This window comes from Bos grunniens, chromosome 11 (assembly GCF_055505025.1).
Source record: "Bos grunniens cultivar Pamir isolate PY7600 chromosome 11, Bosgru_T2T1.0, whole genome shotgun sequence".
Lineage (NCBI taxonomy): Eukaryota > Metazoa > Chordata > Mammalia > Artiodactyla > Bovidae > Bos > Bos grunniens.
Genome location: NC_141175.1, coordinates 381,215 through 402,133, shown reverse-complemented (window position 1 = coordinate 402,133; position 20,919 = coordinate 381,215). Strand labels below are relative to the sequence as shown.

At 60.3% G+C, this 20,919-nt stretch overlaps 4 protein-coding genes across 4 annotated transcripts; all 4 read left to right on the top strand.

The window, feature by feature from the left end:
• The first annotated feature begins 1,138 nt into the window (after window positions 1–1,138).
• Window positions 1,139–6,192, top strand: LOC147362168 (ubiquitin carboxyl-terminal hydrolase 17-like protein 6). Its single transcript, XM_086323352.1, has one exon. It carries the CDS (start codon window positions 2,487–2,489, stop codon window positions 4,086–4,088), a length of 1,602 nt encoding a protein of 533 aa, XP_086179478.1. The 5' UTR covers window positions 1,139–2,486; the 3' UTR covers window positions 4,089–6,192.
• A 1,175-nt stretch (window positions 6,193–7,367) lies between these two features.
• Window positions 7,368–8,258, top strand: LOC147362167 (ubiquitin carboxyl-terminal hydrolase 17-like protein 6; the record flags this gene model as incomplete). Its single annotated transcript, XM_086323899.1, has 1 exon — window positions 7,368–8,258. A coding segment is annotated over one exon (891 nt), but the record flags the coding sequence as incomplete, so codon positions are not given.
• Window positions 8,259–8,922: 664 nt separating this feature from the next.
• LOC147362166 (ubiquitin carboxyl-terminal hydrolase 17-like protein 6) lies at window positions 8,923–15,503 on the top strand. Its single transcript, XM_086323383.1, has one exon. It carries the CDS (start codon window positions 11,707–11,709, stop codon window positions 13,306–13,308), a length of 1,602 nt encoding a protein of 533 aa, XP_086179509.1. The 5' UTR covers window positions 8,923–11,706; the 3' UTR covers window positions 13,309–15,503.
• Window positions 15,504–16,579: 1,076 nt separating this feature from the next.
• On the top strand, window positions 16,580–17,470 carry LOC147362165 (ubiquitin carboxyl-terminal hydrolase 17-like protein 6; the record flags this gene model as incomplete). Its single annotated transcript, XM_086323898.1, has 1 exon — window positions 16,580–17,470. A coding segment is annotated over one exon (891 nt), but the record flags the coding sequence as incomplete, so codon positions are not given.
• Window positions 17,471–20,919: the final 3,449 nt, after the last annotated feature.

Genomic DNA, 20,919 nt, shown 5'->3' with positions numbered 1-20,919 from the left:
GCCGGTCAGGCTCTCGAAAATGCCCCAGACGTCGAGAGGCGTCCGGGGAGAAGACGGGCAAGCAGCCTTTATGGGTGTCTGTCCTTGGGAGGCCTCGTGCTACTTGGCGGAGGGTCCGGCAGGAATGAGGCGGGGATGCACGCGTCCCCGGCACGACGCTCGTCCGCAAAGATCCCTGGGGCTCCATGTCCGGTGCAAGGAGTACGCTGGAGAAGCTCCAAGTGCCAAACAGGAGAAGCGATCCACAAGGCCATGAGCACCGCCACCAGCACCACCAGCACCACCAGCACCAACACGAAGGCCAAGGGGAGAAAGGCAACCCAACCAGTCCCAAAGAAACTTCTCCACCAGCATCGCACCGGTGCCTGAGTGGAGATATGTCGCGCCACGTTCATTTCTGAAAGCAAAGGTCCTCCCCGCACTGAGGAAAGACCCGAGCCTACCCTAGATTGTGATAGCAAGACAACTGGACTTCCGACTCTGCCCGTCCTGTCTGGCAGTCTCATCCAGCTGGGCCCCGGGCAAACGCCTCTGGACGCGAGGAGATGCGGCCGGCCTCCAAAGTGCCTGGGGCGGTGGGGAAGCTGTCCTCCCCTAGCTGCTTTCTCGACTGCCTCATGGGCCCGTGACCCGCTGGAGGGGCACCTGAGGCCCCTTAGCGACCACCTCTCGCCTTTTTCTTTCTTTGGCTTGGCTGATGGCTTCAAACCCCAAACCCTCCATCAAACGGCAGACCGGGAATTTGCGATGGAACATCTCCGACCTCGAGGGCCAACTCTGGCTCCTGACTGCGCTAGTCGGCGTGGCAAGGAACAGAGAACGTTCCGATGGCTTGTTTCCCCCGCATGGCTACCTACGCCGCACCATGCCCTCCGCACGTAGAGAGGACAAAGAATGATGAGCAGTATCTTCCCCCGAGAACACGAGCAAGCGTGCCCTGCACGAGGAAGCGGAGCCACCCACAGTCCGCCCTCATCATCAGCACGCATCTTCCTCCGCCCCATCGTCTCAAATGGACTTACTGCTTGCCCCATCCACACCCTCTGAAGAAGGAGGAGGAGGAGGAGGAGGAGGAGGAGGAGGAGAATGTCGATGGGGGTGGCGTGACACAGGGAATGGGAAGGTGGCCTTATGCTGGGCGAAATCCGTGCAAAAGAGAGAAAAATCCTGGCTGATCTCGTTTCTCTGTGCCATGGGAAGGAGGTAAGAGGACAGCAAGGGTGTGAGCACTTGGATCATAAAGCACAAAGCGGTAGGCTCCTAGGATGGGATGGGGGGAGCGGGAGGTGGGAGGGGTGCAATAGGCTAAGGAAGTAAACGGGGTCAGGGCCCTTCTTTCCTAGTAAGGACCAACGGAATCAACACTCCAGCTATGGTAAACCTGTGGACGGTCAAACCCCCATAGTCCTGGAAGGCAAGCATAATGTCCAGGACGGGAGAGCAAACAAACACATGTCACACACCGAGAAGGAAAGCAACAGTCATCCTCCTCCAGGAGGGAAACCTTTTTTATACCTTGAGTTATACCGCATTTTGAGCCCCGGAATTCGAAAGACGACTGTATGAGTCAACTAGTGTATATAAAAGAGAGAAAGAGAATAAAAGCAACAAAAAAATAACAAAATGAACACAAAATTTAAAAAAAAAAGTTTAAAAATAAATGGAAAAAAAAAAAAACAACTCAAAAAACCCTAAAACACCAAGCAGGAAAAAAAAAAAAAAGTAAATGATAAAGGAAGAAGGAAAAGGAAGAACAAAGGGCAGCGGAGAGAGAAAAGGAGCTGCAGAAATGAATCCAAAGTTGCAGGAAGCCTATGCCTTTCTAAATGAGCTCGCTTTGGGTCTTGAGCAACGGCCCTGAAGGGAGAAAAGCATATGTGGCACTCTGCTGGCATCTTTTGGTGCTAGGACCCTGAACGCTAGAAGAGTGTCCAGTGAGAACGCATAGAAATTGGGGAGGACCTCGCTGGAGCGCAAAGTTGAGGCAAGGGTTTATTGTTGTCCGGGGAGGGGTTGTCCTCAGGCAGGGGTCTGGGGTCGGGAGACCCCTAAAGGGGAGAGGTTCGGTGGGCAGACATATGTTTCCACACGTGTGTTAGGATGTGAATGGTGAGCCCACGGAAGTCCTGTGCAGCCGGCATTTGTGTGCTGAACTCGGAAGCCCCGCAGTGAATCTCTAGCGGGCAAGGCTGGAAGGCCCAATGCCCCCGAATCATTTGCATCCTGAGCCCTTTGGTCCAGGGGGTCAGGTCGGAAGTGCGTGTGGGGCCTCGTCAAGGGGAATTCCCCGAGGAAAGTGTGGGTGGTTGGATGGCGGGAGTGGGAGTGGGCACGCCCTCGGCCGCCTCAGCCAATGAGGAGCCTGCACGTGCGGGGGTGGGGCTGTGGGGAAGCCCCCAAAGGCCCGAGGGGGCGGGGCCCAGGCCCTTTTCTGGAGCCGGACCGTCTGAGGGAAGGAGGCGTCGGCGTGCAGCTGCAGGTAGGAGATGGAAACCCTCGTGGGCCTTGTGTGCAGAGCCCCGGGGGCTGCTTCTGAGCACGGGGGAGGTGTGTGTCCGTCTCCCTTCGACGTCTTCCCCGGAGGGCAAGGTTGTGGGCCCAGCGCCGCTGGTGCGGATGCCCTTCGGGGACCCTCTGTCCCTGAGGGGCCGTCGCCGGCGCTTGGGCGTCCCCAGCGGGGTGACTTGGCTCCTGGGTCAGCAGGGCTGACGCCTGGCCAGAAAGGCGCCCTGAGTTGGAAGGGGCCGTGGGGGGTGGGGGCTGGGCTTCAGAACCTGGGGAACACCTGCTACGTGAATGCGGCGCTGCAGTGTCTGAGCCACACGCCGCCCCTGGCCAGCTGGATGGTGTCCCAGCAGCACGCCACCCTCTGTCCGGCCCGCAGCGCCTGCACGCTCTGTGCCATGCGAGCTCACGTGACCCGAGCCCTCCTTCACGCGGGAGAGGTGATCCGGCCCCGCAAGGACCTGCTGGCGGGCTTCCACAGACACCAGCAGGAAGATGCCCACGAGTTTCTGATGTTCACTCTGAATGCCATGCAGCAAGGGTGCTTGAGTGCATCCCAGCCGTCGGGCCACGCCTCCGAGGACACCACCGTCATCCGTCAGATCTTCGGCGGGACCTGGAGGTCTCAGATCCAGTGTCTCCGCTGCCTCGGTGTCTCGGACACGTTCGACCCTTATCTGGACATCAGCCTGGATATCACGGCGGCTCAGAGTGTGGAGCAAGCTCTGAGAGAGCTGGTGAAGCCCGAGAAGCTGGACGCGGACAATGCCTATGACTGTGGCGTCTGTCTCCGGAAGGTGCCTGCCACCAAGAGGTTGGCTTTGCACAGCACCTCCCAGGTCCTGGTGCTGGTGCTGAAGCGGTTCACACCGGTGAGCGGGGCCAAAAGGGCTCAGGAGGTGCGCTATCCCCAGTGCTTGGACCTGCAGCCCTACACGTCCGAGCGGAAGGCAGGGCCACTGGGCTACGTGCTCTATGCCGTGCTGGTGCACTCCGGGTGGAGCTGTGAGCGAGGACACTACTTCTGTTACGTCCGAGCGGGCAACGGCCAATGGTATAAGATGGACGATGCCAAGGTGACCGCCTGTGACGAGACCGCTGCCCTGAGCCAGAGCGCCTACGTCCTGTTCTACGCCCGGGAGGGTGCGTGGGAAGGGGGCGCTGGGGGAGGGGCAGCGGCCCCCGTCGGGGCTGACCCCACAGACCCCGGGCAGCCTGCAGGAGACGCCAGCGGCAGAGCTCCTGGGTCGGAGGAGTCCCCGGGGGACACAGCGGTCGAAGGGATGAGCTTCGAGCAGTGGAGACGCCTGCAAGAACACAGCCGACCGAAGCCGGCCTTGGAGCTGCGGAAGGTCCAGTCTGCCCTGCCTGCCGGCGCAGTCGTGATTCACCAGTCCAAACACGGAGGAGGGAGAAACCGCACGCCGCCCCAACAGGAGCACGAGCGGCTCGACCGTCCCAGCACGGACGCCCCGCCTCCGGGGCCGAAGAACGTCGGCAACGGCCCTTGTGCCAGCGGGAGGGCCAGAGCCACCAAGGGGAAGAACAAGAAGCCGCGGCCGTCTCTGGGGCTGTGGCGGTAGGTCGGCTCTGACGCACATGCGTGCAGACGCCCAGGCACACGCTGTGTGCGGCACGCCCTGTGTGACGCACCAAGAGTTCCGACGAGGAGCGGGTTCCTCTCGGCCGTGTGCGTGATGCAGCCTCCTGGGGAAAAGCGGGGCCTGGAGTGTGCCCGGGGTCTCGGTGTTCACTTGGGACGGGCTCGTGCCTGAGCGGCTGAGCTCTCGAGGGCTGGCTCTGCTGGGAAGTCGCTGGAGAGGATGGGGTGATGGGGTGCATGAGCGGGCCTGGGCACGGTCCGAGGGCCTCCCACTTCTGCGAGGGTGGGAGAGTCCTCTCGGGATGGGACTTTGGGTGTGGGTTTGCCTTTCGTTCCCCGTCTCCGTTCCCTGGCCGCACCGCTGGCCTCGGGTGAGTGACGCGGCCTGGAGACGCCTCACAGAGCGCTCACAGCCAGCCGAGCAAGGAGAAGATCTCGGGAGCCCTTCGGGGGGCAGGGAAGAGCGGGTGCAGGTCCATGAACCGTCTCCTTCCGGCCGGTCAGGCTCTCGAAAATGCCCCAGACGTCGAGAGGCGTCCGGGGAGAAGACGGGCAAGCAGCCTTTATGGGTGTCTGTCCTTGGGAGGCCTCGTGCTACTTGGCGGAGGGTCCGGCAGGAATGAGGCGGGGATGCACGCGTCCCCGGCACGACGCTCGTCCGCAAAGATCCCTGGGGCTCCATGTCCGGTGCAAGGAGTACGCTGGAGAAGCTCCAAGTGCCAAACAGGAGAAGCGATCCACAAGGCCATGAGCACCGCCACCAGCACCACCAGCACCACCAGCACCAACACGAAGGCCAAGGGGAGAAAGGCAACCCAACCAGTCCCAAAGAAACTTCTCCACCAGCATCGCACCGGTGCCTGAGTGGAGATATGTCGCGCCACGTTCATTTCTGAAAGCAAAGGTCCTCCCCGCACTGAGGAAAGACCCGAGCCTACCCTAGATTGTGATAGCAAGACAACTGGACTTCCGACTCTGCCCGTCCTGTCTGGCAGTCTCATCCAGCTGGGCCCCGGGCAAACGCCTCTGGACGCGAGGAGATGCGGCCGGCCTCCAAAGTGCCTGGGGCGGTGGGGAAGCTGTCCTCCCCTAGCTGCTTTCTCGACTGCCTCATGGGCCCGTGACCCGCTGGAGGGGCACCTGAGGCCCCTTAGCGACCACCTCTCGCGTTTTTCTTTCTTTGGCTTGGCTGATGGCTTCAAACCCCAAACCCTCCATCAAACGGCAGACCGGGAATTTGCGATGGAACATCTCCGACCTCGAGGGCCAACTCTGGCTCCTGACTGCGCTAGTCGGCGTGGCAAGGAACAGAGAACGTTCCGATGGCTTGTTTCCCCCGCATGGCTACCTACGCCGCACCATGCCCTCCGCACGTAGAGAGGACAAAGAATGATGAGCAGTATCTTCCCCCGAGAACACGAGCAAGCGTGCCCTGCACGAGGAAGCGGAGCCACCCACAGTCCGCCCTCATCATCAGCACGCATCTTCCTCCGCCCCATCGTCTCAAATGGACTTACTGCTTGCCCCATCCACACCCTCTGAAGAAGGAGGAGGAGGAGGAGGAGGAGGAGGAGGAGGAGGAGAATGTCGATGGGGGTGGCGTGACACAGGGAATGGGAAGGTGGCCTTATGCTGGGCGAAATCCGTGCAAAAGAGAGAAAAATCCTGGCTGATCTCGTTTCTCTGTGCCATGGGAAGGAGGTAAGAGGACAGCAAGGGTGTGAGCACTTGGATCATAAAGCACAAAGCGGTAGGCTCCTAGGATGGGATGGGGGGAGCGGGAGGTGGGAGGGGTGCAATAGGCTAAGGAAGTAAACGGGGTCAGGGCCCTTCTTTCCTAGTAAGGACCAACGGAATCAACACTCCAGCTATGGTAAACCTGTGGACGGTCAAACCCCCATAGTCCTGGAAGGCAAGCATAATGTCCAGGACGGGAGAGCAAACAAACACACGTCACACACCGAGAAGGAAAGCAACAGTCATCCTCCTCCAGGAGGGAAACCTTTTTTATACCTTGAGTTATACCGCATTTTGAGCCCCGGAATTCGAAAGACGACTGTATGAGTCAACTAGTGTATATAAAAGAGAGAAAGAGAATAAAAGCAACAAAAAAATAACAAAATGAACACAAAATTTAAAAAAAAAAGTTTAAAAATAAATGGAAAAAAAAAAAAAAACTCAAAAAACCCTAAAACACCAAGCAGGAAAAAAAAAAAAAAAAAAAAGTAAATGATAAAGGAAGAAGGAAAAGGAAGAACAAAGGGCAGCGGAGAGAGAAAAGGAGCTGCAGAAATGAATCCAAAGTTGCAGGAAGCCTATGCCTTTCTAAATGAGCTCGCTTTGGGTCTTGAGCAACGGCCCTGAAGGGAGAAAAGCATATGTGGCACTCTGCTGGCATCTTTTGGTGCTAGGACCCTGAACGCTAGAAGAGTGTCCAGTGAGAACGCATAGAAATTGGGGAGGACCTCGCTGGAGCGCAAAGATGAGGCAAGGGTTTATTGTTGTCCGGGGAGGGGTTGTCCTCAGGCAGGGGTCTGGGGTCGGGAGACCCCTAAAGGGGAGAGGTTCGGTGGGCAGACATATGTTTCCACACGTGTGTTAGGATGTGAATGGTGAGCCCACGGAAGTCCTGTGCAGCCGGCATTTGTGTGCTGAACTCGGAAGCCCCGCAGTGAATCTCTAGCGGGCAAGGCTGGAAGGCCCAATGCCCCCGAATCATTTGCATCCTGAGCCCTTTGGTCCAGGGGGTCAGGTCGGAAGTGCGTGTGGGGCCTCGTCAAGGGGAATTCCCCGAGGAAAGTGTGGGTGGTTGGATGGCGGGAGTGGGAGTGGGCACGCCCTCGGCCGCCTCAGCCAATGAGGAGCCTGCACGTGCGGGGGTGGGGCTGTGGAGAAGCCCCCAAAGGCCCGAGGGGGCGGGGCCCAGGCCCTTTTCTGGAGCCGGACCGTCTGAGGGAAGGAGGCGTCGGCGTGCAGCTGCAGGTAGGAGATGGAAACCCTCGTGGGCCTTGTGTGCAGAGCCCCGGGGGCTGCTTCTGAGCACGGGGGAGGTGTGTGTCCGTCTCCCTTCGACGTCTTCCCCGGAGGGCAAGGTTGTGGGCCCAGCGCCGCTGGTGCGGATGCCCTTCGGGGACCCTCTGTCCCTGAGGGGCCGTCGCCGGCGCTTGGGCGTCCCCAGCGGGGTGACTTGGCTCCTGGGTCAGCAGGGCTGACGCCTGGCCAGAAAGGCGCCCTGAGTTGGAAGGGGCCGTGGGGGGTGGGGGCTGGGCTTCAGAACCTGGGGAACACCTGCTACGTGAATGCGGCGCTGCAGTGTCTGAGCCACACGCCGCCCCTGGCCAGCTGGATGGTGTCCCAGCAGCACGCCACCCTCTGTCCGGCCCGCAGCGCCTGCACGCTCTGTGCCATGCGAGCTCACGTGACCCGAGCCCTCCTTCACGCGGGAGAGGTGATCCGGCCCCGCAAGGACCTGCTGGCGGGCTTCCACAGACACCAGCAGGAAGATGCCCACGAGTTTCTGATGTTCACTCTGAATGCCATGCAGCAAGGGTGCTTGAGTGCATCCCAGCCGTCGGGCCACGCCTCCGAGGACACCACCGTCATCCGTCAGATCTTCGGCGGGACCTGGAGGTCTCAGATCCAGTGTCTCCGCTGCCTCGGTGTCTCGGACACGTTCGACCCTTATCTGGACATCAGCCTGGATATCACGGCGGCTCAGAGTGTGGAGCAAGCTCTGAGAGAGCTGGTGAAGCCCGAGAAGCTGGACGCGGACAATGCCTATGACTGTGGCGTCTGTCTCCGGAAGGTGCCTGCCACCAAGAGGTTGGCTTTGCACAGCACCTCCCAGGTCCTGGTGCTGGTGCTGAAGCGGTTCACACCGGTGAGCGGGGCCAAAAGGGCTCAGGAGGTGCGCTATCCCCAGTGCTTGGACCTGCAGCCCTACACGTCCGAGCGGAAGGCAGGGCCACTGGGCTACGTGCTCTATGCCGTGCTGGTGCACTCCGGGTGGAGCTGTGAGCGAGGACACTACTTCTGTTACGTCCGAGCGGGCAACGGCCAATGGTATAAGATGGACGATGCCAAGGTGACCGCCTGTGACGAGACCGCTGCCCTGAGCCAGAGCGCCTACGTCCTGTTCTACGCCCGGGAGGGTGCGTGGGAAGGGGGCGCTGGGGGAGGGGCAGCGGCCCCCGTCGGGGCTGACCCCACAGACCCCGGGCAGCCTGCAGGAGACGCCAGCGGCAGAGCTCCTGGGTCGGAGGAGTCCCCGGGGGACACAGCGGTCGAAGGGATGAGCTTCGAGCAGTGGAGACGCCTGCAAGAACACAGCCGACCGAAGCCGGCCTTGGAGCTGCGGAAGGTCCAGTCTGCCCTGCCTGCCGGCGCAGTCGTGATTCACCAGTCCAAACACGGAGGAGGGAGAAACCGCACGCCGCCCCAACAGGAGCACGAGCGGCTCGACCGTCCCAGCACGGACGCCCCGCCTCCGGGGCCGAAGAACGTCGGCAACGGCCCTTGTGCCAGCGGGAGGGCCAGAGCCACCAAGGGGAAGAACAAGAAGCCGCGGCCGTCTCTGGGGCTGTGGCGGTAGGTCGGCTCTGACGCACATGCGTGCAGACGCCCAGGCACACGCTGTGTGCGGCACGCCCTGTGTGACGCACCAAGAGTTCCGACGAGGAGCGGGTTCCTCTCGGCCGTGTGCGTGATGCAGCCTCCTGGGGAAAAGCGGGGCCTGGAGTGTGCCCGGGGTCTCGGTGTTCACTTGGGACGGGCTCGTGCCTGAGCGGCTGAGCTCTCGAGGGCTGGCTCTGCTGGGAAGTCGCTGGAGAGGATGGGGTGATGGGGTGCATGAGCGGGCCTGGGCACGGTCCGAGGGCCTCCCACTTCTGCGAGGGTGGGAGAGTCCTCTCGGGATGGGACTTTGGGTGTGGGTTTGCCTTTCGTTCCCCGTCTCCGTTCCCTGGCCGCACCGCTGGCCTCGGGTGAGTGACGCGGCCTGGAGACGCCTCACAGAGCGCTCACAGCCAGCCGAGCAAGGAGAAGATCTCGGGAGCCCTTCGGGGGGCAGGGAAGAGCGGGTGCAGGTCCATGAACCGTCTCCTTCCGGCCGGTCAGGCTCTCGAAAATGCCCCAGACGTCGAGAGGCGTCCGGGGAGAAGACGGGCAAGCAGCCTTTATGGGTGTCTGTCCTTGGGAGGCCTCGTGCTACTTGGCGGAGGGTCCGGCAGGAATGAGGCGGGGATGCACGCGTCCCCGGCACGACGCTCGTCCGCAAAGATCCCTGGGGCTCCATGTCCGGTGCAAGGAGTACGCTGGAGAAGCTCCAAGTGCCAAACAGGAGAAGCGATCCACAAGGCCATGAGCACCGCCACCAGCACCACCAGCACCACCAGCACCAACACGAAGGCCAAGGGGAGAAAGGCAACCCAACCAGTCCCAAAGAAACTTCTCCACCAGCATCGCACCGGTGCCTGAGTGGAGATATGTCGCGCCACGTTCATTTCTGAAAGCAAAGGTCCTCCCCGCACTGAGGAAAGACCCGAGCCTACCCTAGATTGTGATAGCAAGACAACTGGACTTCCGACTCTGCCCGTCCTGTCTGGCAGTCTCATCCAGCTGGGCCCCGGGCAAACGCCTCTGGACGCGAGGAGATGCGGCCGGCCTCCAAAGTGCCTGGGGCGGTGGGGAAGCTGTCCTCCCCTAGCTGCTTTCTCGACTGCCTCATGGGCCCGTGACCCGCTGGAGGGGCACCTGAGGCCCCTTAGCGACCACCTCTCGCGTTTTTCTTTCTTTGGCTTGGCTGATGGCTTCAAACCCCAAACCCTCCATCAAACGGCAGACCGGGAATTTGCGATGGAACATCTCCGACCTCGAGGGCCAACTCTGGCTCCTGACTGCGCTAGTCGGCGTGGCAAGGAACAGAGAACGTTCCGATGGCTTGTTTCCCCCGCATGGCTACCTACGCCGCACCATGCCCTCCGCACGTAGAGAGGACAAAGAATGATGAGCAGTATCTTCCCCCGAGAACACGAGCAAGCGTGCCCTGCACGAGGAAGCGGAGCCACCCACAGTCCGCCCTCATCATCAGCACGCATCTTCCTCCGCCCCATCGTCTCAAATGGACTTACTGCTTGCCCCATCCACACCCTCTGAAGAAGGAGGAGGAGGAGGAGGAGGAGGAGGAGGAGGAGAATGTCGATGGGGGTGGCGTGACACAGGGAATGGGAAGGTGGCCTTATGCTGGGCGAAATCCGTGCAAAAGAGAGAAAAATCCTGGCTGATCTCGTTTCTCTGTGCCATGGGAAGGAGGTAAGAGGACAGCAAGGGTGTGAGCACTTGGATCATAAAGCACAAAGCGGTAGGCTCCTAGGATGGGATGGGGGGAGCGGGAGGTGGGAGGGGTGCAATAGGCTAAGGAAGTAAACGGGGTCAGGGCCCTTCTTTCCTAGTAAGGACCAACGGAATCAACACTCCAGCTATGGTAAACCTGTGGACGGTCAAACCCCCATAGTCCTGGAAGGCAAGCATAATGTCCAGGACGGGAGAGCAAACAAACACACGTCACACACCGAGAAGGAAAGCAACAGTCATCCTCCTCCAGGAGGGAAACCTTTTTTATACCTTGAGTTATACCGCATTTTGAGCCCCGGAATTCGAAAGACGACTGTATGAGTCAACTAGTGTATATAAAAGAGAGAAAGAGAATAAAAGCAACAAAAAAATAACAAAATGAACACAAAATTTAAAAAAAAAAGTTTAAAAATAAATGGAAAAAAAAAAAAAAAACTCAAAAAACCCTAAAACACCAAGCAGGAAAAAAAAAAAAAAAAAAAAGTAAATGATAAAGGAAGAAGGAAAAGGAAGAACAAAGGGCAGCGGAGAGAGAAAAGGAGCTGCAGAAATGAATCCAAAGTTGCAGGAAGCCTATGCCTTTCTAAATGAGCTCGCTTTGGGTCTTGAGCAACGGCCCTGAAGGGAGAAAAGCATATGTGGCACTCTGCTGGCATCTTTTGGTGCTAGGACCCTGAACGCTAGAAGAGTGTCCAGTGAGAACGCATAGAAATTGGGGAGGACCTCGCTGGAGCGCAAAGATGAGGCAAGGGTTTATTGTTGTCCGGGGAGGGGTTGTCCTCAGGCAGGGGTCTGGGGTCGGGAGACCCCTAAAGGGGAGAGGTTCGGTGGGCAGACATATGTTTCCACACGTGTGTTAGGATGTGAATGGTGAGCCCACGGAAGTCCTGTGCAGCCGGCATTTGTGTGCTGAACTCGGAAGCCCCGCAGTGAATCTCTAGCGGGCAAGGCTGGAAGGCCCAATGCCCCCGAATCATTTGCATCCTGAGCCCTTTGGTCCAGGGGGTCAGGTCGGAAGTGCGTGTGGGGCCTCGTCAAGGGGAATTCCCCGAGGAAAGTGTGGGTGGTTGGATGGCGGGAGTGGGAGTGGGCACGCCCTCGGCCGCCTCAGCCAATGAGGAGCCTGCACGTGCGGGGGTGGGGCTGTGGGGAAGCCCCCAAAGGCCCGAGGGGGCGGGGCCCAGGCCCTTTTCTGGAGCCGGACCGTCTGAGGGAAGGAGGCGTCGGCGTGCAGCTGCAGGTAGGAGATGGAAACCCTCGTGGGCCTTGTGTGCAGAGCCCCGGGGGCTGCTTCTGAGCACGGGGGAGGTGTGTGTCCGTCTCCCTTCGACGTCTTCCCCGGAGGGCAAGGTTGTGGGCCCAGCGCCGCTGGTGCGGATGCCCTTCGGGGACCCTCTGTCCCTGAGGGGCCGTCGCCGGCGCTTGGGCGTCCCCAGCGGGGTGACTTGGCTCCTGGGTCAGCAGGGCTGACGCCTGGCCAGAAAGGCGCCCTGAGTTGGAAGGGGCCGTGGGGGGTGGGGGCTGGGCTTCAGAACCTGGGGAACACCTGCTACGTGAATGCGGCGCTGCAGTGTCTGAGCCACACGCCGCCCCTGGCCAGCTGGATGGTGTCCCAGCAGCACGCCACCCTCTGTCCGGCCCGCAGCGCCTGCACGCTCTGTGCCATGCGAGCTCACGTGACCCGAGCCCTCCTTCACGCGGGAGAGGTGATCCGGCCCCGCAAGGACCTGCTGGCGGGCTTCCACAGACACCAGCAGGAAGATGCCCACGAGTTTCTGATGTTCACTCTGAATGCCATGCAGCAAGGGTGCTTGAGTGCATCCCAGCCGTCGGGCCACGCCTCCGAGGACACCACCGTCATCCGTCAGATCTTCGGCGGGACCTGGAGGTCTCAGATCCAGTGTCTCCGCTGCCTCGGTGTCTCGGACACGTTCGACCCTTATCTGGACATCAGCCTGGATATCACGGCGGCTCAGAGTGTGGAGCAAGCTCTGAGAGAGCTGGTGAAGCCCGAGAAGCTGGACGCGGACAATGCCTATGACTGTGGCGTCTGTCTCCGGAAGGTGCCTGCCACCAAGAGGTTGGCTTTGCACAGCACCTCCCAGGTCCTGGTGCTGGTGCTGAAGCGGTTCACACCGGTGAGCGGGGCCAAAAGGGCTCAGGAGGTGCGCTATCCCCAGTGCTTGGACCTGCAGCCCTACACGTCCGAGCGGAAGGCAGGGCCACTGGGCTACGTGCTCTATGCCGTGCTGGTGCACTCCGGGTGGAGCTGTGAGCGAGGACACTACTTCTGTTACGTCCGAGCGGGCAACGGCCAATGGTATAAGATGGACGATGCCAAGGTGACCGCCTGTGACGAGACCGCTGCCCTGAGCCAGAGCGCCTACGTCCTGTTCTACGCCCGGGAGGGTGCGTGGGAAGGGGGCGCTGGGGGAGGGGCAGCGGCCCCCGTCGGGGCTGACCCCACAGACCCCGGGCAGCCTGCAGGAGACGCCAGCGGCAGAGCTCCTGGGTCGGAGGAGTCCCCGGGGGACACAGCGGTCGAAGGGATGAGCTTCGAGCAGTGGAGACGCCTGCAAGAACACAGCCGACCGAAGCCGGCCTTGGAGCTGCGGAAGGTCCAGTCTGCCCTGCCTGCCGGCGCAGTCGTGATTCACCAGTCCAAACACGGAGGAGGGAGAAACCGCACGCCGCCCCAACAGGAGCACGAGCGGCTCGACCGTCCCAGCACGGACGCCCCGCCTCCGGGGCCGAAGAACGTCGGCAACGGCCCTTGTGCCAGCGGGAGGGCCAGAGCCACCAAGGGGAAGAACAAGAAGCCGCGGCCGTCTCTGGGGCTGTGGCGGTAGGTCGGCTCTGACGCACATGCGTGCAGACGCCCAGGCACACGCTGTGTGCGGCACGCCCTGTGTGACGCACCAAGAGTTCCGACGAGGAGCGGGTTCCTCTCGGCCGTGTGCGTGATGCAGCCTCCTGGGGAAAAGCGGGGCCTGGAGTGTGCCCGGGGTCTCGGTGTTCACTTGGGACGGGCTCGTGCCTGAGCGGCTGAGCTCTCGAGGGCTGGCTCTGCTGGGAAGTCGCTGGAGAGGATGGGGTGATGGGGTGCATGAGCGGGCCTGGGCACGGTCCGAGGGCCTCCCACTTCTGCGAGGGTGGGAGAGTCCTCTCGGGATGGGACTTTGGGTGTGGGTTTGCCTTTCGTTCCCCGTCTCCGTTCCCTGGCCGCACCGCTGGCCTCGGGTGAGTGACGCGGCCTGGAGACGCCTCACAGAGCGCTCACAGCCAGCCGAGCAAGGAGAAGATCTCGGAAGCCCTTCGGGGGGCAGGGAAGAGCGGGTGCAGGTCCATGAACCGTCTCCTTCCGGCCGGTCAGGCTCTCGAAAATGCCCCAGACGTCGAGAGGCGTCCGGGGAGAAGACGGGCAAGCAGCCTTTATGGGTGTCTGTCCTTGGGAGGCCTCGTGCTACTTGGCGGAGGGTCCGGCAGGAATGAGGTGGGGATGCGCGCGTCCCCGGCACGACGCTCGTCCGCAAAGATCCCTGGGGCTCCATGTCCGGTGCAAGGAGTACGCTGGAGAAGCTCCAAGTGCCAAACAGGAGAAGCGATCCACAAGGCCATGAGCACCGCCACCAGCACCACCAGCACCACCAGCACCAACACGAAGGCCAAGGGGAGAAAGGCAACCCAACCAGTCCCAAAGAAACTTCTCCACCAGCATCGCACCGGTGCCTGAGTGGAGATATGTCGCGCCACGTTCATTTCTGAAAGCAAAGGTCCTCCCCGCACTGAGGAAAGACCCGAGCCTACCCTAGATTGTGATAGCAAGACAACTGGACTTCCGACTCTGCCCGTCCTGTCTGGCAGTCTCATCCAGCTGGGCCCCGGGCAAACGCCTCTGGACGCGAGGAGATGCGGCCGGCCTCCAAAGTGCCTGGGGCGGTGGGGAAGCTGTCCTCCCCTAGCTGCTTTCTCGACTGCCTCATGGGCCCGTGACCCGCTGGAGGGGCACCTGAGGCCCCTTAGCGACCACCTCTCGCGTTTTTCTTTCTTTGGCTTGGCTGATGGCTTCAAACCCCAAACCCTCCATCAAACGGCAGACCGGGAATTTGCGATGGAACATCTCCGACCTCGAGGGCCAACTCTGGCTCCTGACTGCGCTAGTCGGCGTGGCAAGGAACAGAGAACGTTCCGATGGCTTGTTTCCCCCGCATGGCTACCTACGCCGCACCATGCCCTCCGCACGTAGAGAGGACAAAGAATGATGAGCAGTATCTTCCCCCGAGAACACGAGCAAGCGTGCCCTGCACGAGGAAGCGGAGCCACCCACAGTCCGCCCTCATCATCAGCACGCATCTTCCTCCGCCCCATCGTCTCAAATGGACTTACTGCTTGCCCCATCCACACCCTCTGAAGAAGGAGGAGGAGGAGGAGGAGGAGGAGGAGGAGGAGAATGTCGATGGGGGTGGCGTGACACAGGGAATGGGAAGGTGGCCTTATGCTGGGCGAAATCCGTGCAAAAGAGAGAAAAATCCTGGCTGATCTCGTTTCTCTGTGCCATGGGAAGGAGGTAAGAGGACAGCAAGGGTGTGAGCACTTGGATCATAAAGCACAAAGCGGTAGGCTCCTAGGATGGGATGGGGGGAGCGGGAGGTGGGAGGGGTGCAATAGGCTAAGGAAGTAAACGGGGTCAGGGCCCTTCTTTCCTAGTAAGGACCAACGGAATCAACACTCCAGCTATGGTAAACCTGTGGACGGTCAAACCCCCATAGTCCTGGAAGGCAAGCATAATGTCCAGGACGGGAGAGCAAACAAACACATGTCACACACCGAGAAGGAAAGCAACAGTCATCCTCCTCCAGGAGGGAAACCTTTTTTATACCTTGAGTTATACCGCATTTTGAGCCCCGGAATTCGAAAGACGACTGTATGAGTCAACTAGTGTATATAAAAGAGAGAAAGAGAATAAAAGCAACAAAAAAATAACAAAATGAACACAAAATTTAAAAAAAAAACTTTAAAAATAAATGGAAAAAAAAAAAAACAACTCAAAAAACCCTAAAACACCAAGCAGGAAAAAAAAAAAAAAGTAAATGATAAAGGAAGAAGGAAAAGGAAGAACAAAGGGCAGCGGAGAGAGAAAAGGAGCTGCAGAAATGAATCCAAAGTTGCAGGAAGCCTATGCCTTTCTAAATGAGCTCGCTTTGGGTCTTGAGCAACGGCCCTGAAGGGAGAAAAGCATATGTGGCACTCTGCTGGCATCTTTTGGTGCTAGGACCCTGAACGCTAGAAGAGTGTCCAGTGAGAACGCATAGAAATTGGGGAGGACCTCGCTGGAGCGCAAAGTTGAGGCAAGGGTTTATTGTTGTCCGGGGAGGGGTTGTCCTCAGGCAGGGGTCTGGGGTCGGGAGACCCCTAAAGGGGAGAGGTTCGGTGGGCAGACATATGTTTCCACACGTGTGTTAGGATGTGAATGGTGAGCCCACGGAAGTCCTGTGCAGCCGGCATTTGTGTGCTGAACTCGGAAGCCCCGCAGTGAATCTCTAGTGGGCAAGGCTGGAAGGCCCAATGCCCCCGAATCATTTGCATCCTGAGCCCTTTGGTCCAGGGGGTCAGGTCGGAAGTGCGTGTGGGGCCTCGTCAAGGGGAATTCCCCGAGGAAAGTGTGGGTGGTTGGATGGCGGGAGTGGGAGTGGGCACGCCCTCGGCCGCCTCAGCCAATGAGGAGCCTGCACGTGCGGGGGTGGGGCTGTGGGGAAGCCCCCAAAGGCCCGAGGGGGCGGGGCCCAGGCCCTTTTCTGGAGCCGGACCGTCTGAGGGAAGGAGGCGTCGGCGTGCAGCTGCAGGTAGGAGATGGAAACCCTCGTGGGCCTTGTGTGCAGAGCCCCGGGGGCTGCTTCTGAGCACGGGGGAGGTGTGTGTCCGTCTCCCTTCGACGTCTTCCCCGGAGGGCAAGGTTGTGGGCCCAGCGCCGCTGGTGCGGATGCCCTTCGGGGACCCTCTGTCCCTGAGGGGCCGTCGCCGGCGCTTGGGCGTCCCCAGCGGGGTGACTTGGCTCCTGGGTCAGCAGGGCTGACGCCTGGCCAGAAAGGCGCCCTGAGTTGGAAGGGGCCGTGGGGGGTGGGGGCTGGGCTTCAGAACCTGGGGAACACCTGCTACGTGAATGCGGCGCTGCAGTGTCTGAGCCACACGCCGCCCCTGGCCAGCTGGATGGTGTCCCAGCAGCACGCCACCCTCTGTCCGGCCCGCAGCGCCTGCACGCTCTGTGCCATGCGAGCTCACGTGACCCGAGCCCTCCTTCACGCGGGAGAGGTGATCCGGCCCCGCAAGGACCTGCTGGCGGGCTTCCACAGACACCAGCAGGAAGATGCCCACGAGTTTCTGATGTTCACTCTGAATGCCATGCAGCAAGGGTGCTTGAGTGCATCCCAGCCGTCGGGCCACGCCTCCGAGGACACCACCGTCATCCGTCAGATCTTCGGCGGGACCTGGAGGTCTCAGATCCAGTGTCTCCGCTGCCTCGGTGTCTCGGACACGTTCGACCCTTATCTGGACATCAGCCTGGATATCACGGCGGCTCAGAGTGTGGAGCAAGCTCTGAGAGAGCTGGTGAAGCCCGAGAAGCTGGACGCGGACAATGCCTATGACTGTGGCGTCTGTCTCCGGAAGGTGCCTGCCACCAAGAGGTTGGCTTTGCACAGCACCTCCCAGGTCCTGGTGCTGGTGCTGAAGCGGTTCACACCGGTGAGCGGGGCCAAAAGGGCTCAGGAGGTGCGCTATCCCCAGTGCTTGGACCTGCAGCCCTACACGTCCGAGCGGAAGGCAGGGCCACTGGGCTACGTGCTCTATGCCGTGCTGGTGCACTCCGGGTGGAGCTGTGAGCGAGGACACTACTTCTGTTACGTCCGAGCGGGCAACGGCCAATGGTATAAGATGGACGATGCCAAGGTGACCGCCTGTGACGAGACCGCTGCCCTGAGCCAGAGCGCCTACGTCCTGTTCTACGCCCGGGAGGGTGCGTGGGAAGGGGGCGCTGGGGGAGGGGCAGCGGCCCCCGTCGGGGCTGACCCCACAGACCCCGGGCAGCCTGCAGGAGACGCCAGCGGCAGAGCTCCTGGGTCGGAGGAGTCCCCGGGGGACACAGCGGTCGAAGGGATGAGCTTCGAGCAGTGGAGACGCCTGCAAGAACACAGCCGACCGAAGCCGGCCTTGGAGCTGCGGAAGGTCCAGTCTGCCCTGCCTGCCGGCGCAGTCGTGATTCACCAGTCCAAACACGGAGGAGGGAGAAACCGCACGCCGCCCCAACAGGAGCACGAGCGGCTCGACCGTCCCAGCACGGACGCCCCGCCTCCGGGGCCGAAGAACGTCGGCAACGGCCCTTGTGCCAGCGGGAGGGCCAGAGCCACCAAGGGGAAGAACAAGAAGCCGCGGCCGTCTCTGGGGCTGTGGCGGTAGGTCGGCTCTGACGCACATGCGTGCAGACGCCCAGGCACACGCTGTGTGCGGCACGCCCTGTGTGACGCACCAAGAGTTCCGACGAGGAGCGGGTTCCTCTCGGCCGTGTGCGTGATGCAGCCTCCTGGGGAAAAGCGGGGCCTGGAGTGTGCCCGGGGTCTCGGTGTTCACTTGGGACGGGCTCGTGCCTGAGCGGCTGAGCTCTCGAGGGCTGGCTCTGCTGGGAAGTCGCTGGAGAGGATGGGGTGATGGGGTGCATGAGCGGGCCTGGGCACGGTCCGAGGGCCTCCCACTTCTGCGAGGGTGGGAGAGTCCTCTCGGGATGGGACTTTGGGTGTGGGTTTGCCTTTCGTTCCCCGTCTCCGTTCCCTGGCCGCACCGCTGGCCTCGGGTGAGTGACGCGGCCTGGAGACGCCTCACAGAGCGCTCACAGCCAGCCGAGCAAGGAGAAGATCTCGGGAGCCCTTCGGGGGGCAGGGAAGAGCGGGTGCAGGTCCATGAACCGTCTCCTTCCGGCCGGTCAGGCTCTCGAAAATGCCCCAGACGTCGAGAGGCGTCCGGGGAGAAGACGGGCAAGCAGCCTTTATGGGTGTCTGTCCTTGGGAGGCCTCGTGCTACTTGGCGGAGGGTCCGGCAGGAATGAGGCGGGGATGCACGCGTCCCCGGCACGACGCTCGTCCGCAAAGATCCCTGGGGCTCCATGTCCGGTGCAAGGAGTACGCTGGAGAAGCTCCAAGTGCCAAACAGGAGAAGCGATCCACAAGGCCATGAGCACCGCCACCAGCACCACCAGCACCACCAGCACCAACACGAAGGCCAAGGGGAGAAAGGCAACCCAACCAGTCCCAAAGAAACTTCTCCACCAGCATCGCACCGGTGCCTGAGTGGAGATATGTCGCGCCACGTTCATTTCTGAAAGCAAAGGTCCTCCCCGCACTGAGGAAAGACCCGAGCCTACCCTAGATTGTGATAGCAAGACAACTGGACTTCCGACTCTGCCCGTCCTGTCTGGCAGTCTCATCCAGCTGGGCCCCGGGCAAACGCCTCTGGACGCGAGGAGATGCGGCCGGCCTCCAAAGTGCCTGGGGCGGTGGGGAAGCTGTCCTCCCCTAGCTGCTTTCTCGACTGCCTCATGGGCCCGTGACCCGCTGGAGGGGCACCTGAGGCCCCTTAGCGACCACCTCTCGCGTTTTTCTTTCTTTGGCTTGGCTGATGGCTTCAAACCCCAAACCCTCCATCAAACGGCAGACCGGGAATTTGCGATGGAACATCTCCGACCTCGAGGGCCAACTCTGGCTCCTGACTGCGCTAGTCGGCGTGGCAAGGAACAGAGAACGTTCCGATGGCTTGTTTCCCCCGCATGGCTACCTACGCCGCACCATGCCCTCCGCACGTAGAGAGGACAAAGAATGATGAGCAGTATCTTCCCCCGAGAACACGAGCAAGCGTGCCCTGCACGAGGAAGCGGAGCCACCCACAGTCCGCCCTCATCATCAGCACGCATCTTCCTCCGCCCCATCGTCTCAAATGGACTTACTGCTTGCCCCATCCACACCCTCTGAAGAAGGAGGAGGAGGAGGAGGAGGAGGAGGAGGAGGAGGAGAATGTCGATGGGGGTGGCGTGACACAGGGAATGGGAAGGTGGCCTTATGCTGGGCGAAATCCGTGCAAAAGAGAGAAAAATCCTGGCTGATCTCGTTTCTCTGTGCCATGGGAAGGAGGTAAGAGGACAGCAAGGGTGTGAGCACTTGGATCATAAAGCACAAAGCGGTAGGCTCCTAGGATGGGATGGGGGGAGCGGGAGGTGGGAGGGGTGCAATAGGCTAAGGAAGTAAACGGGGTCAGGGCCCTTCTTTCCTAGTAAGGACCAACGGAATCAACACTCCAGCTATGGTAAACCTGTGGACGGTCAAACCCCCATAGTCCTGGAAGGCAAGCATAATGTCCAGGACGGGAGAGCAAACAAACACACGTCACACACCGAGAAGGAAAGCAACAGTCATCCTCCTCCAGGAGGGAAACCTTTTTTATACCTTGAGTTATACCGCATTTTGAGCCCCGGAATTCGAAAGACGACTGTATGAGTCAACTAGTGTATATAAAAGAGAGAAAGAGAATAAAAGCAACAAAAAAATAACAAAATGAACACAAAATTTAAAAAAAAAAGTTTAAAAATAAATGGAAAAAAAAAAAAAAACTCAAAAAACCCTAAAACACCAAGCAGGAAAAAAAAAAAAAAAAAAAAGTAAATGATAAAGGAAGAAGGAAAAGGAAGAACAAAGGGCAGCGGAGAGAGAAAAGGAGCTGCAGAAATGAATCCAAAGTTGCAGGAAGCCTATGCCTTTCTAAATGAGCTCGCTTTGGGTCTTGAGCAACGGCCCTGAAGGGAGAAAAGCATATGTGGCACTCTGCTGGCATCTTTTGGTGCTAGGACCCTGAACGCTAGAAGAGTGTCCAGTGAGAACGCATAGAAATTGGGGAGGACCTCGCTGGAGCGCAAAGATGAGGCAAGGGTTTATTGTTGTCCGGGGAGGGGTTGTCCTCAGGCAGGGGTCTGGGGTCGGGAGACCCCTAAAGGGGAGAGGTTCGGTGGGCAGACATATGTTTCCACACGTGTGTTAGGATGTGAATGGTGAGCCCACGGAAGTCCTGTGCAGCCGGCATTTGTGTGCTGAACTCGGAAGCCCCGCAGTGAATCTCTAGCGGGCAAGGCTGGAAGGCCCAATGCCCCCGAATCATTTGCATCCTGAGCCCTTTGGTCCAGGGGGTCAGGTCGGAAGTGCGTGTGGGGCCTCGTCAAGGGGAATTCCCCGAGGAAAGTGTGGGTGGTTGGATGGCGGGAGTGGGAGTGGGCACGCCCTCGGCCGCCTCAGCCAATGAGGAGCCTGCACGTGCGGGGGTGGGGCTGTGGAGAAGCCCCCAAAGGCCCGAGGGGGCGGGGCCCAGGCCCTTTTCTGGAGCCGGACCGTCTGAGGGAAGGAGGCGTCGGCGTGCAGCTGCAGGTAGGA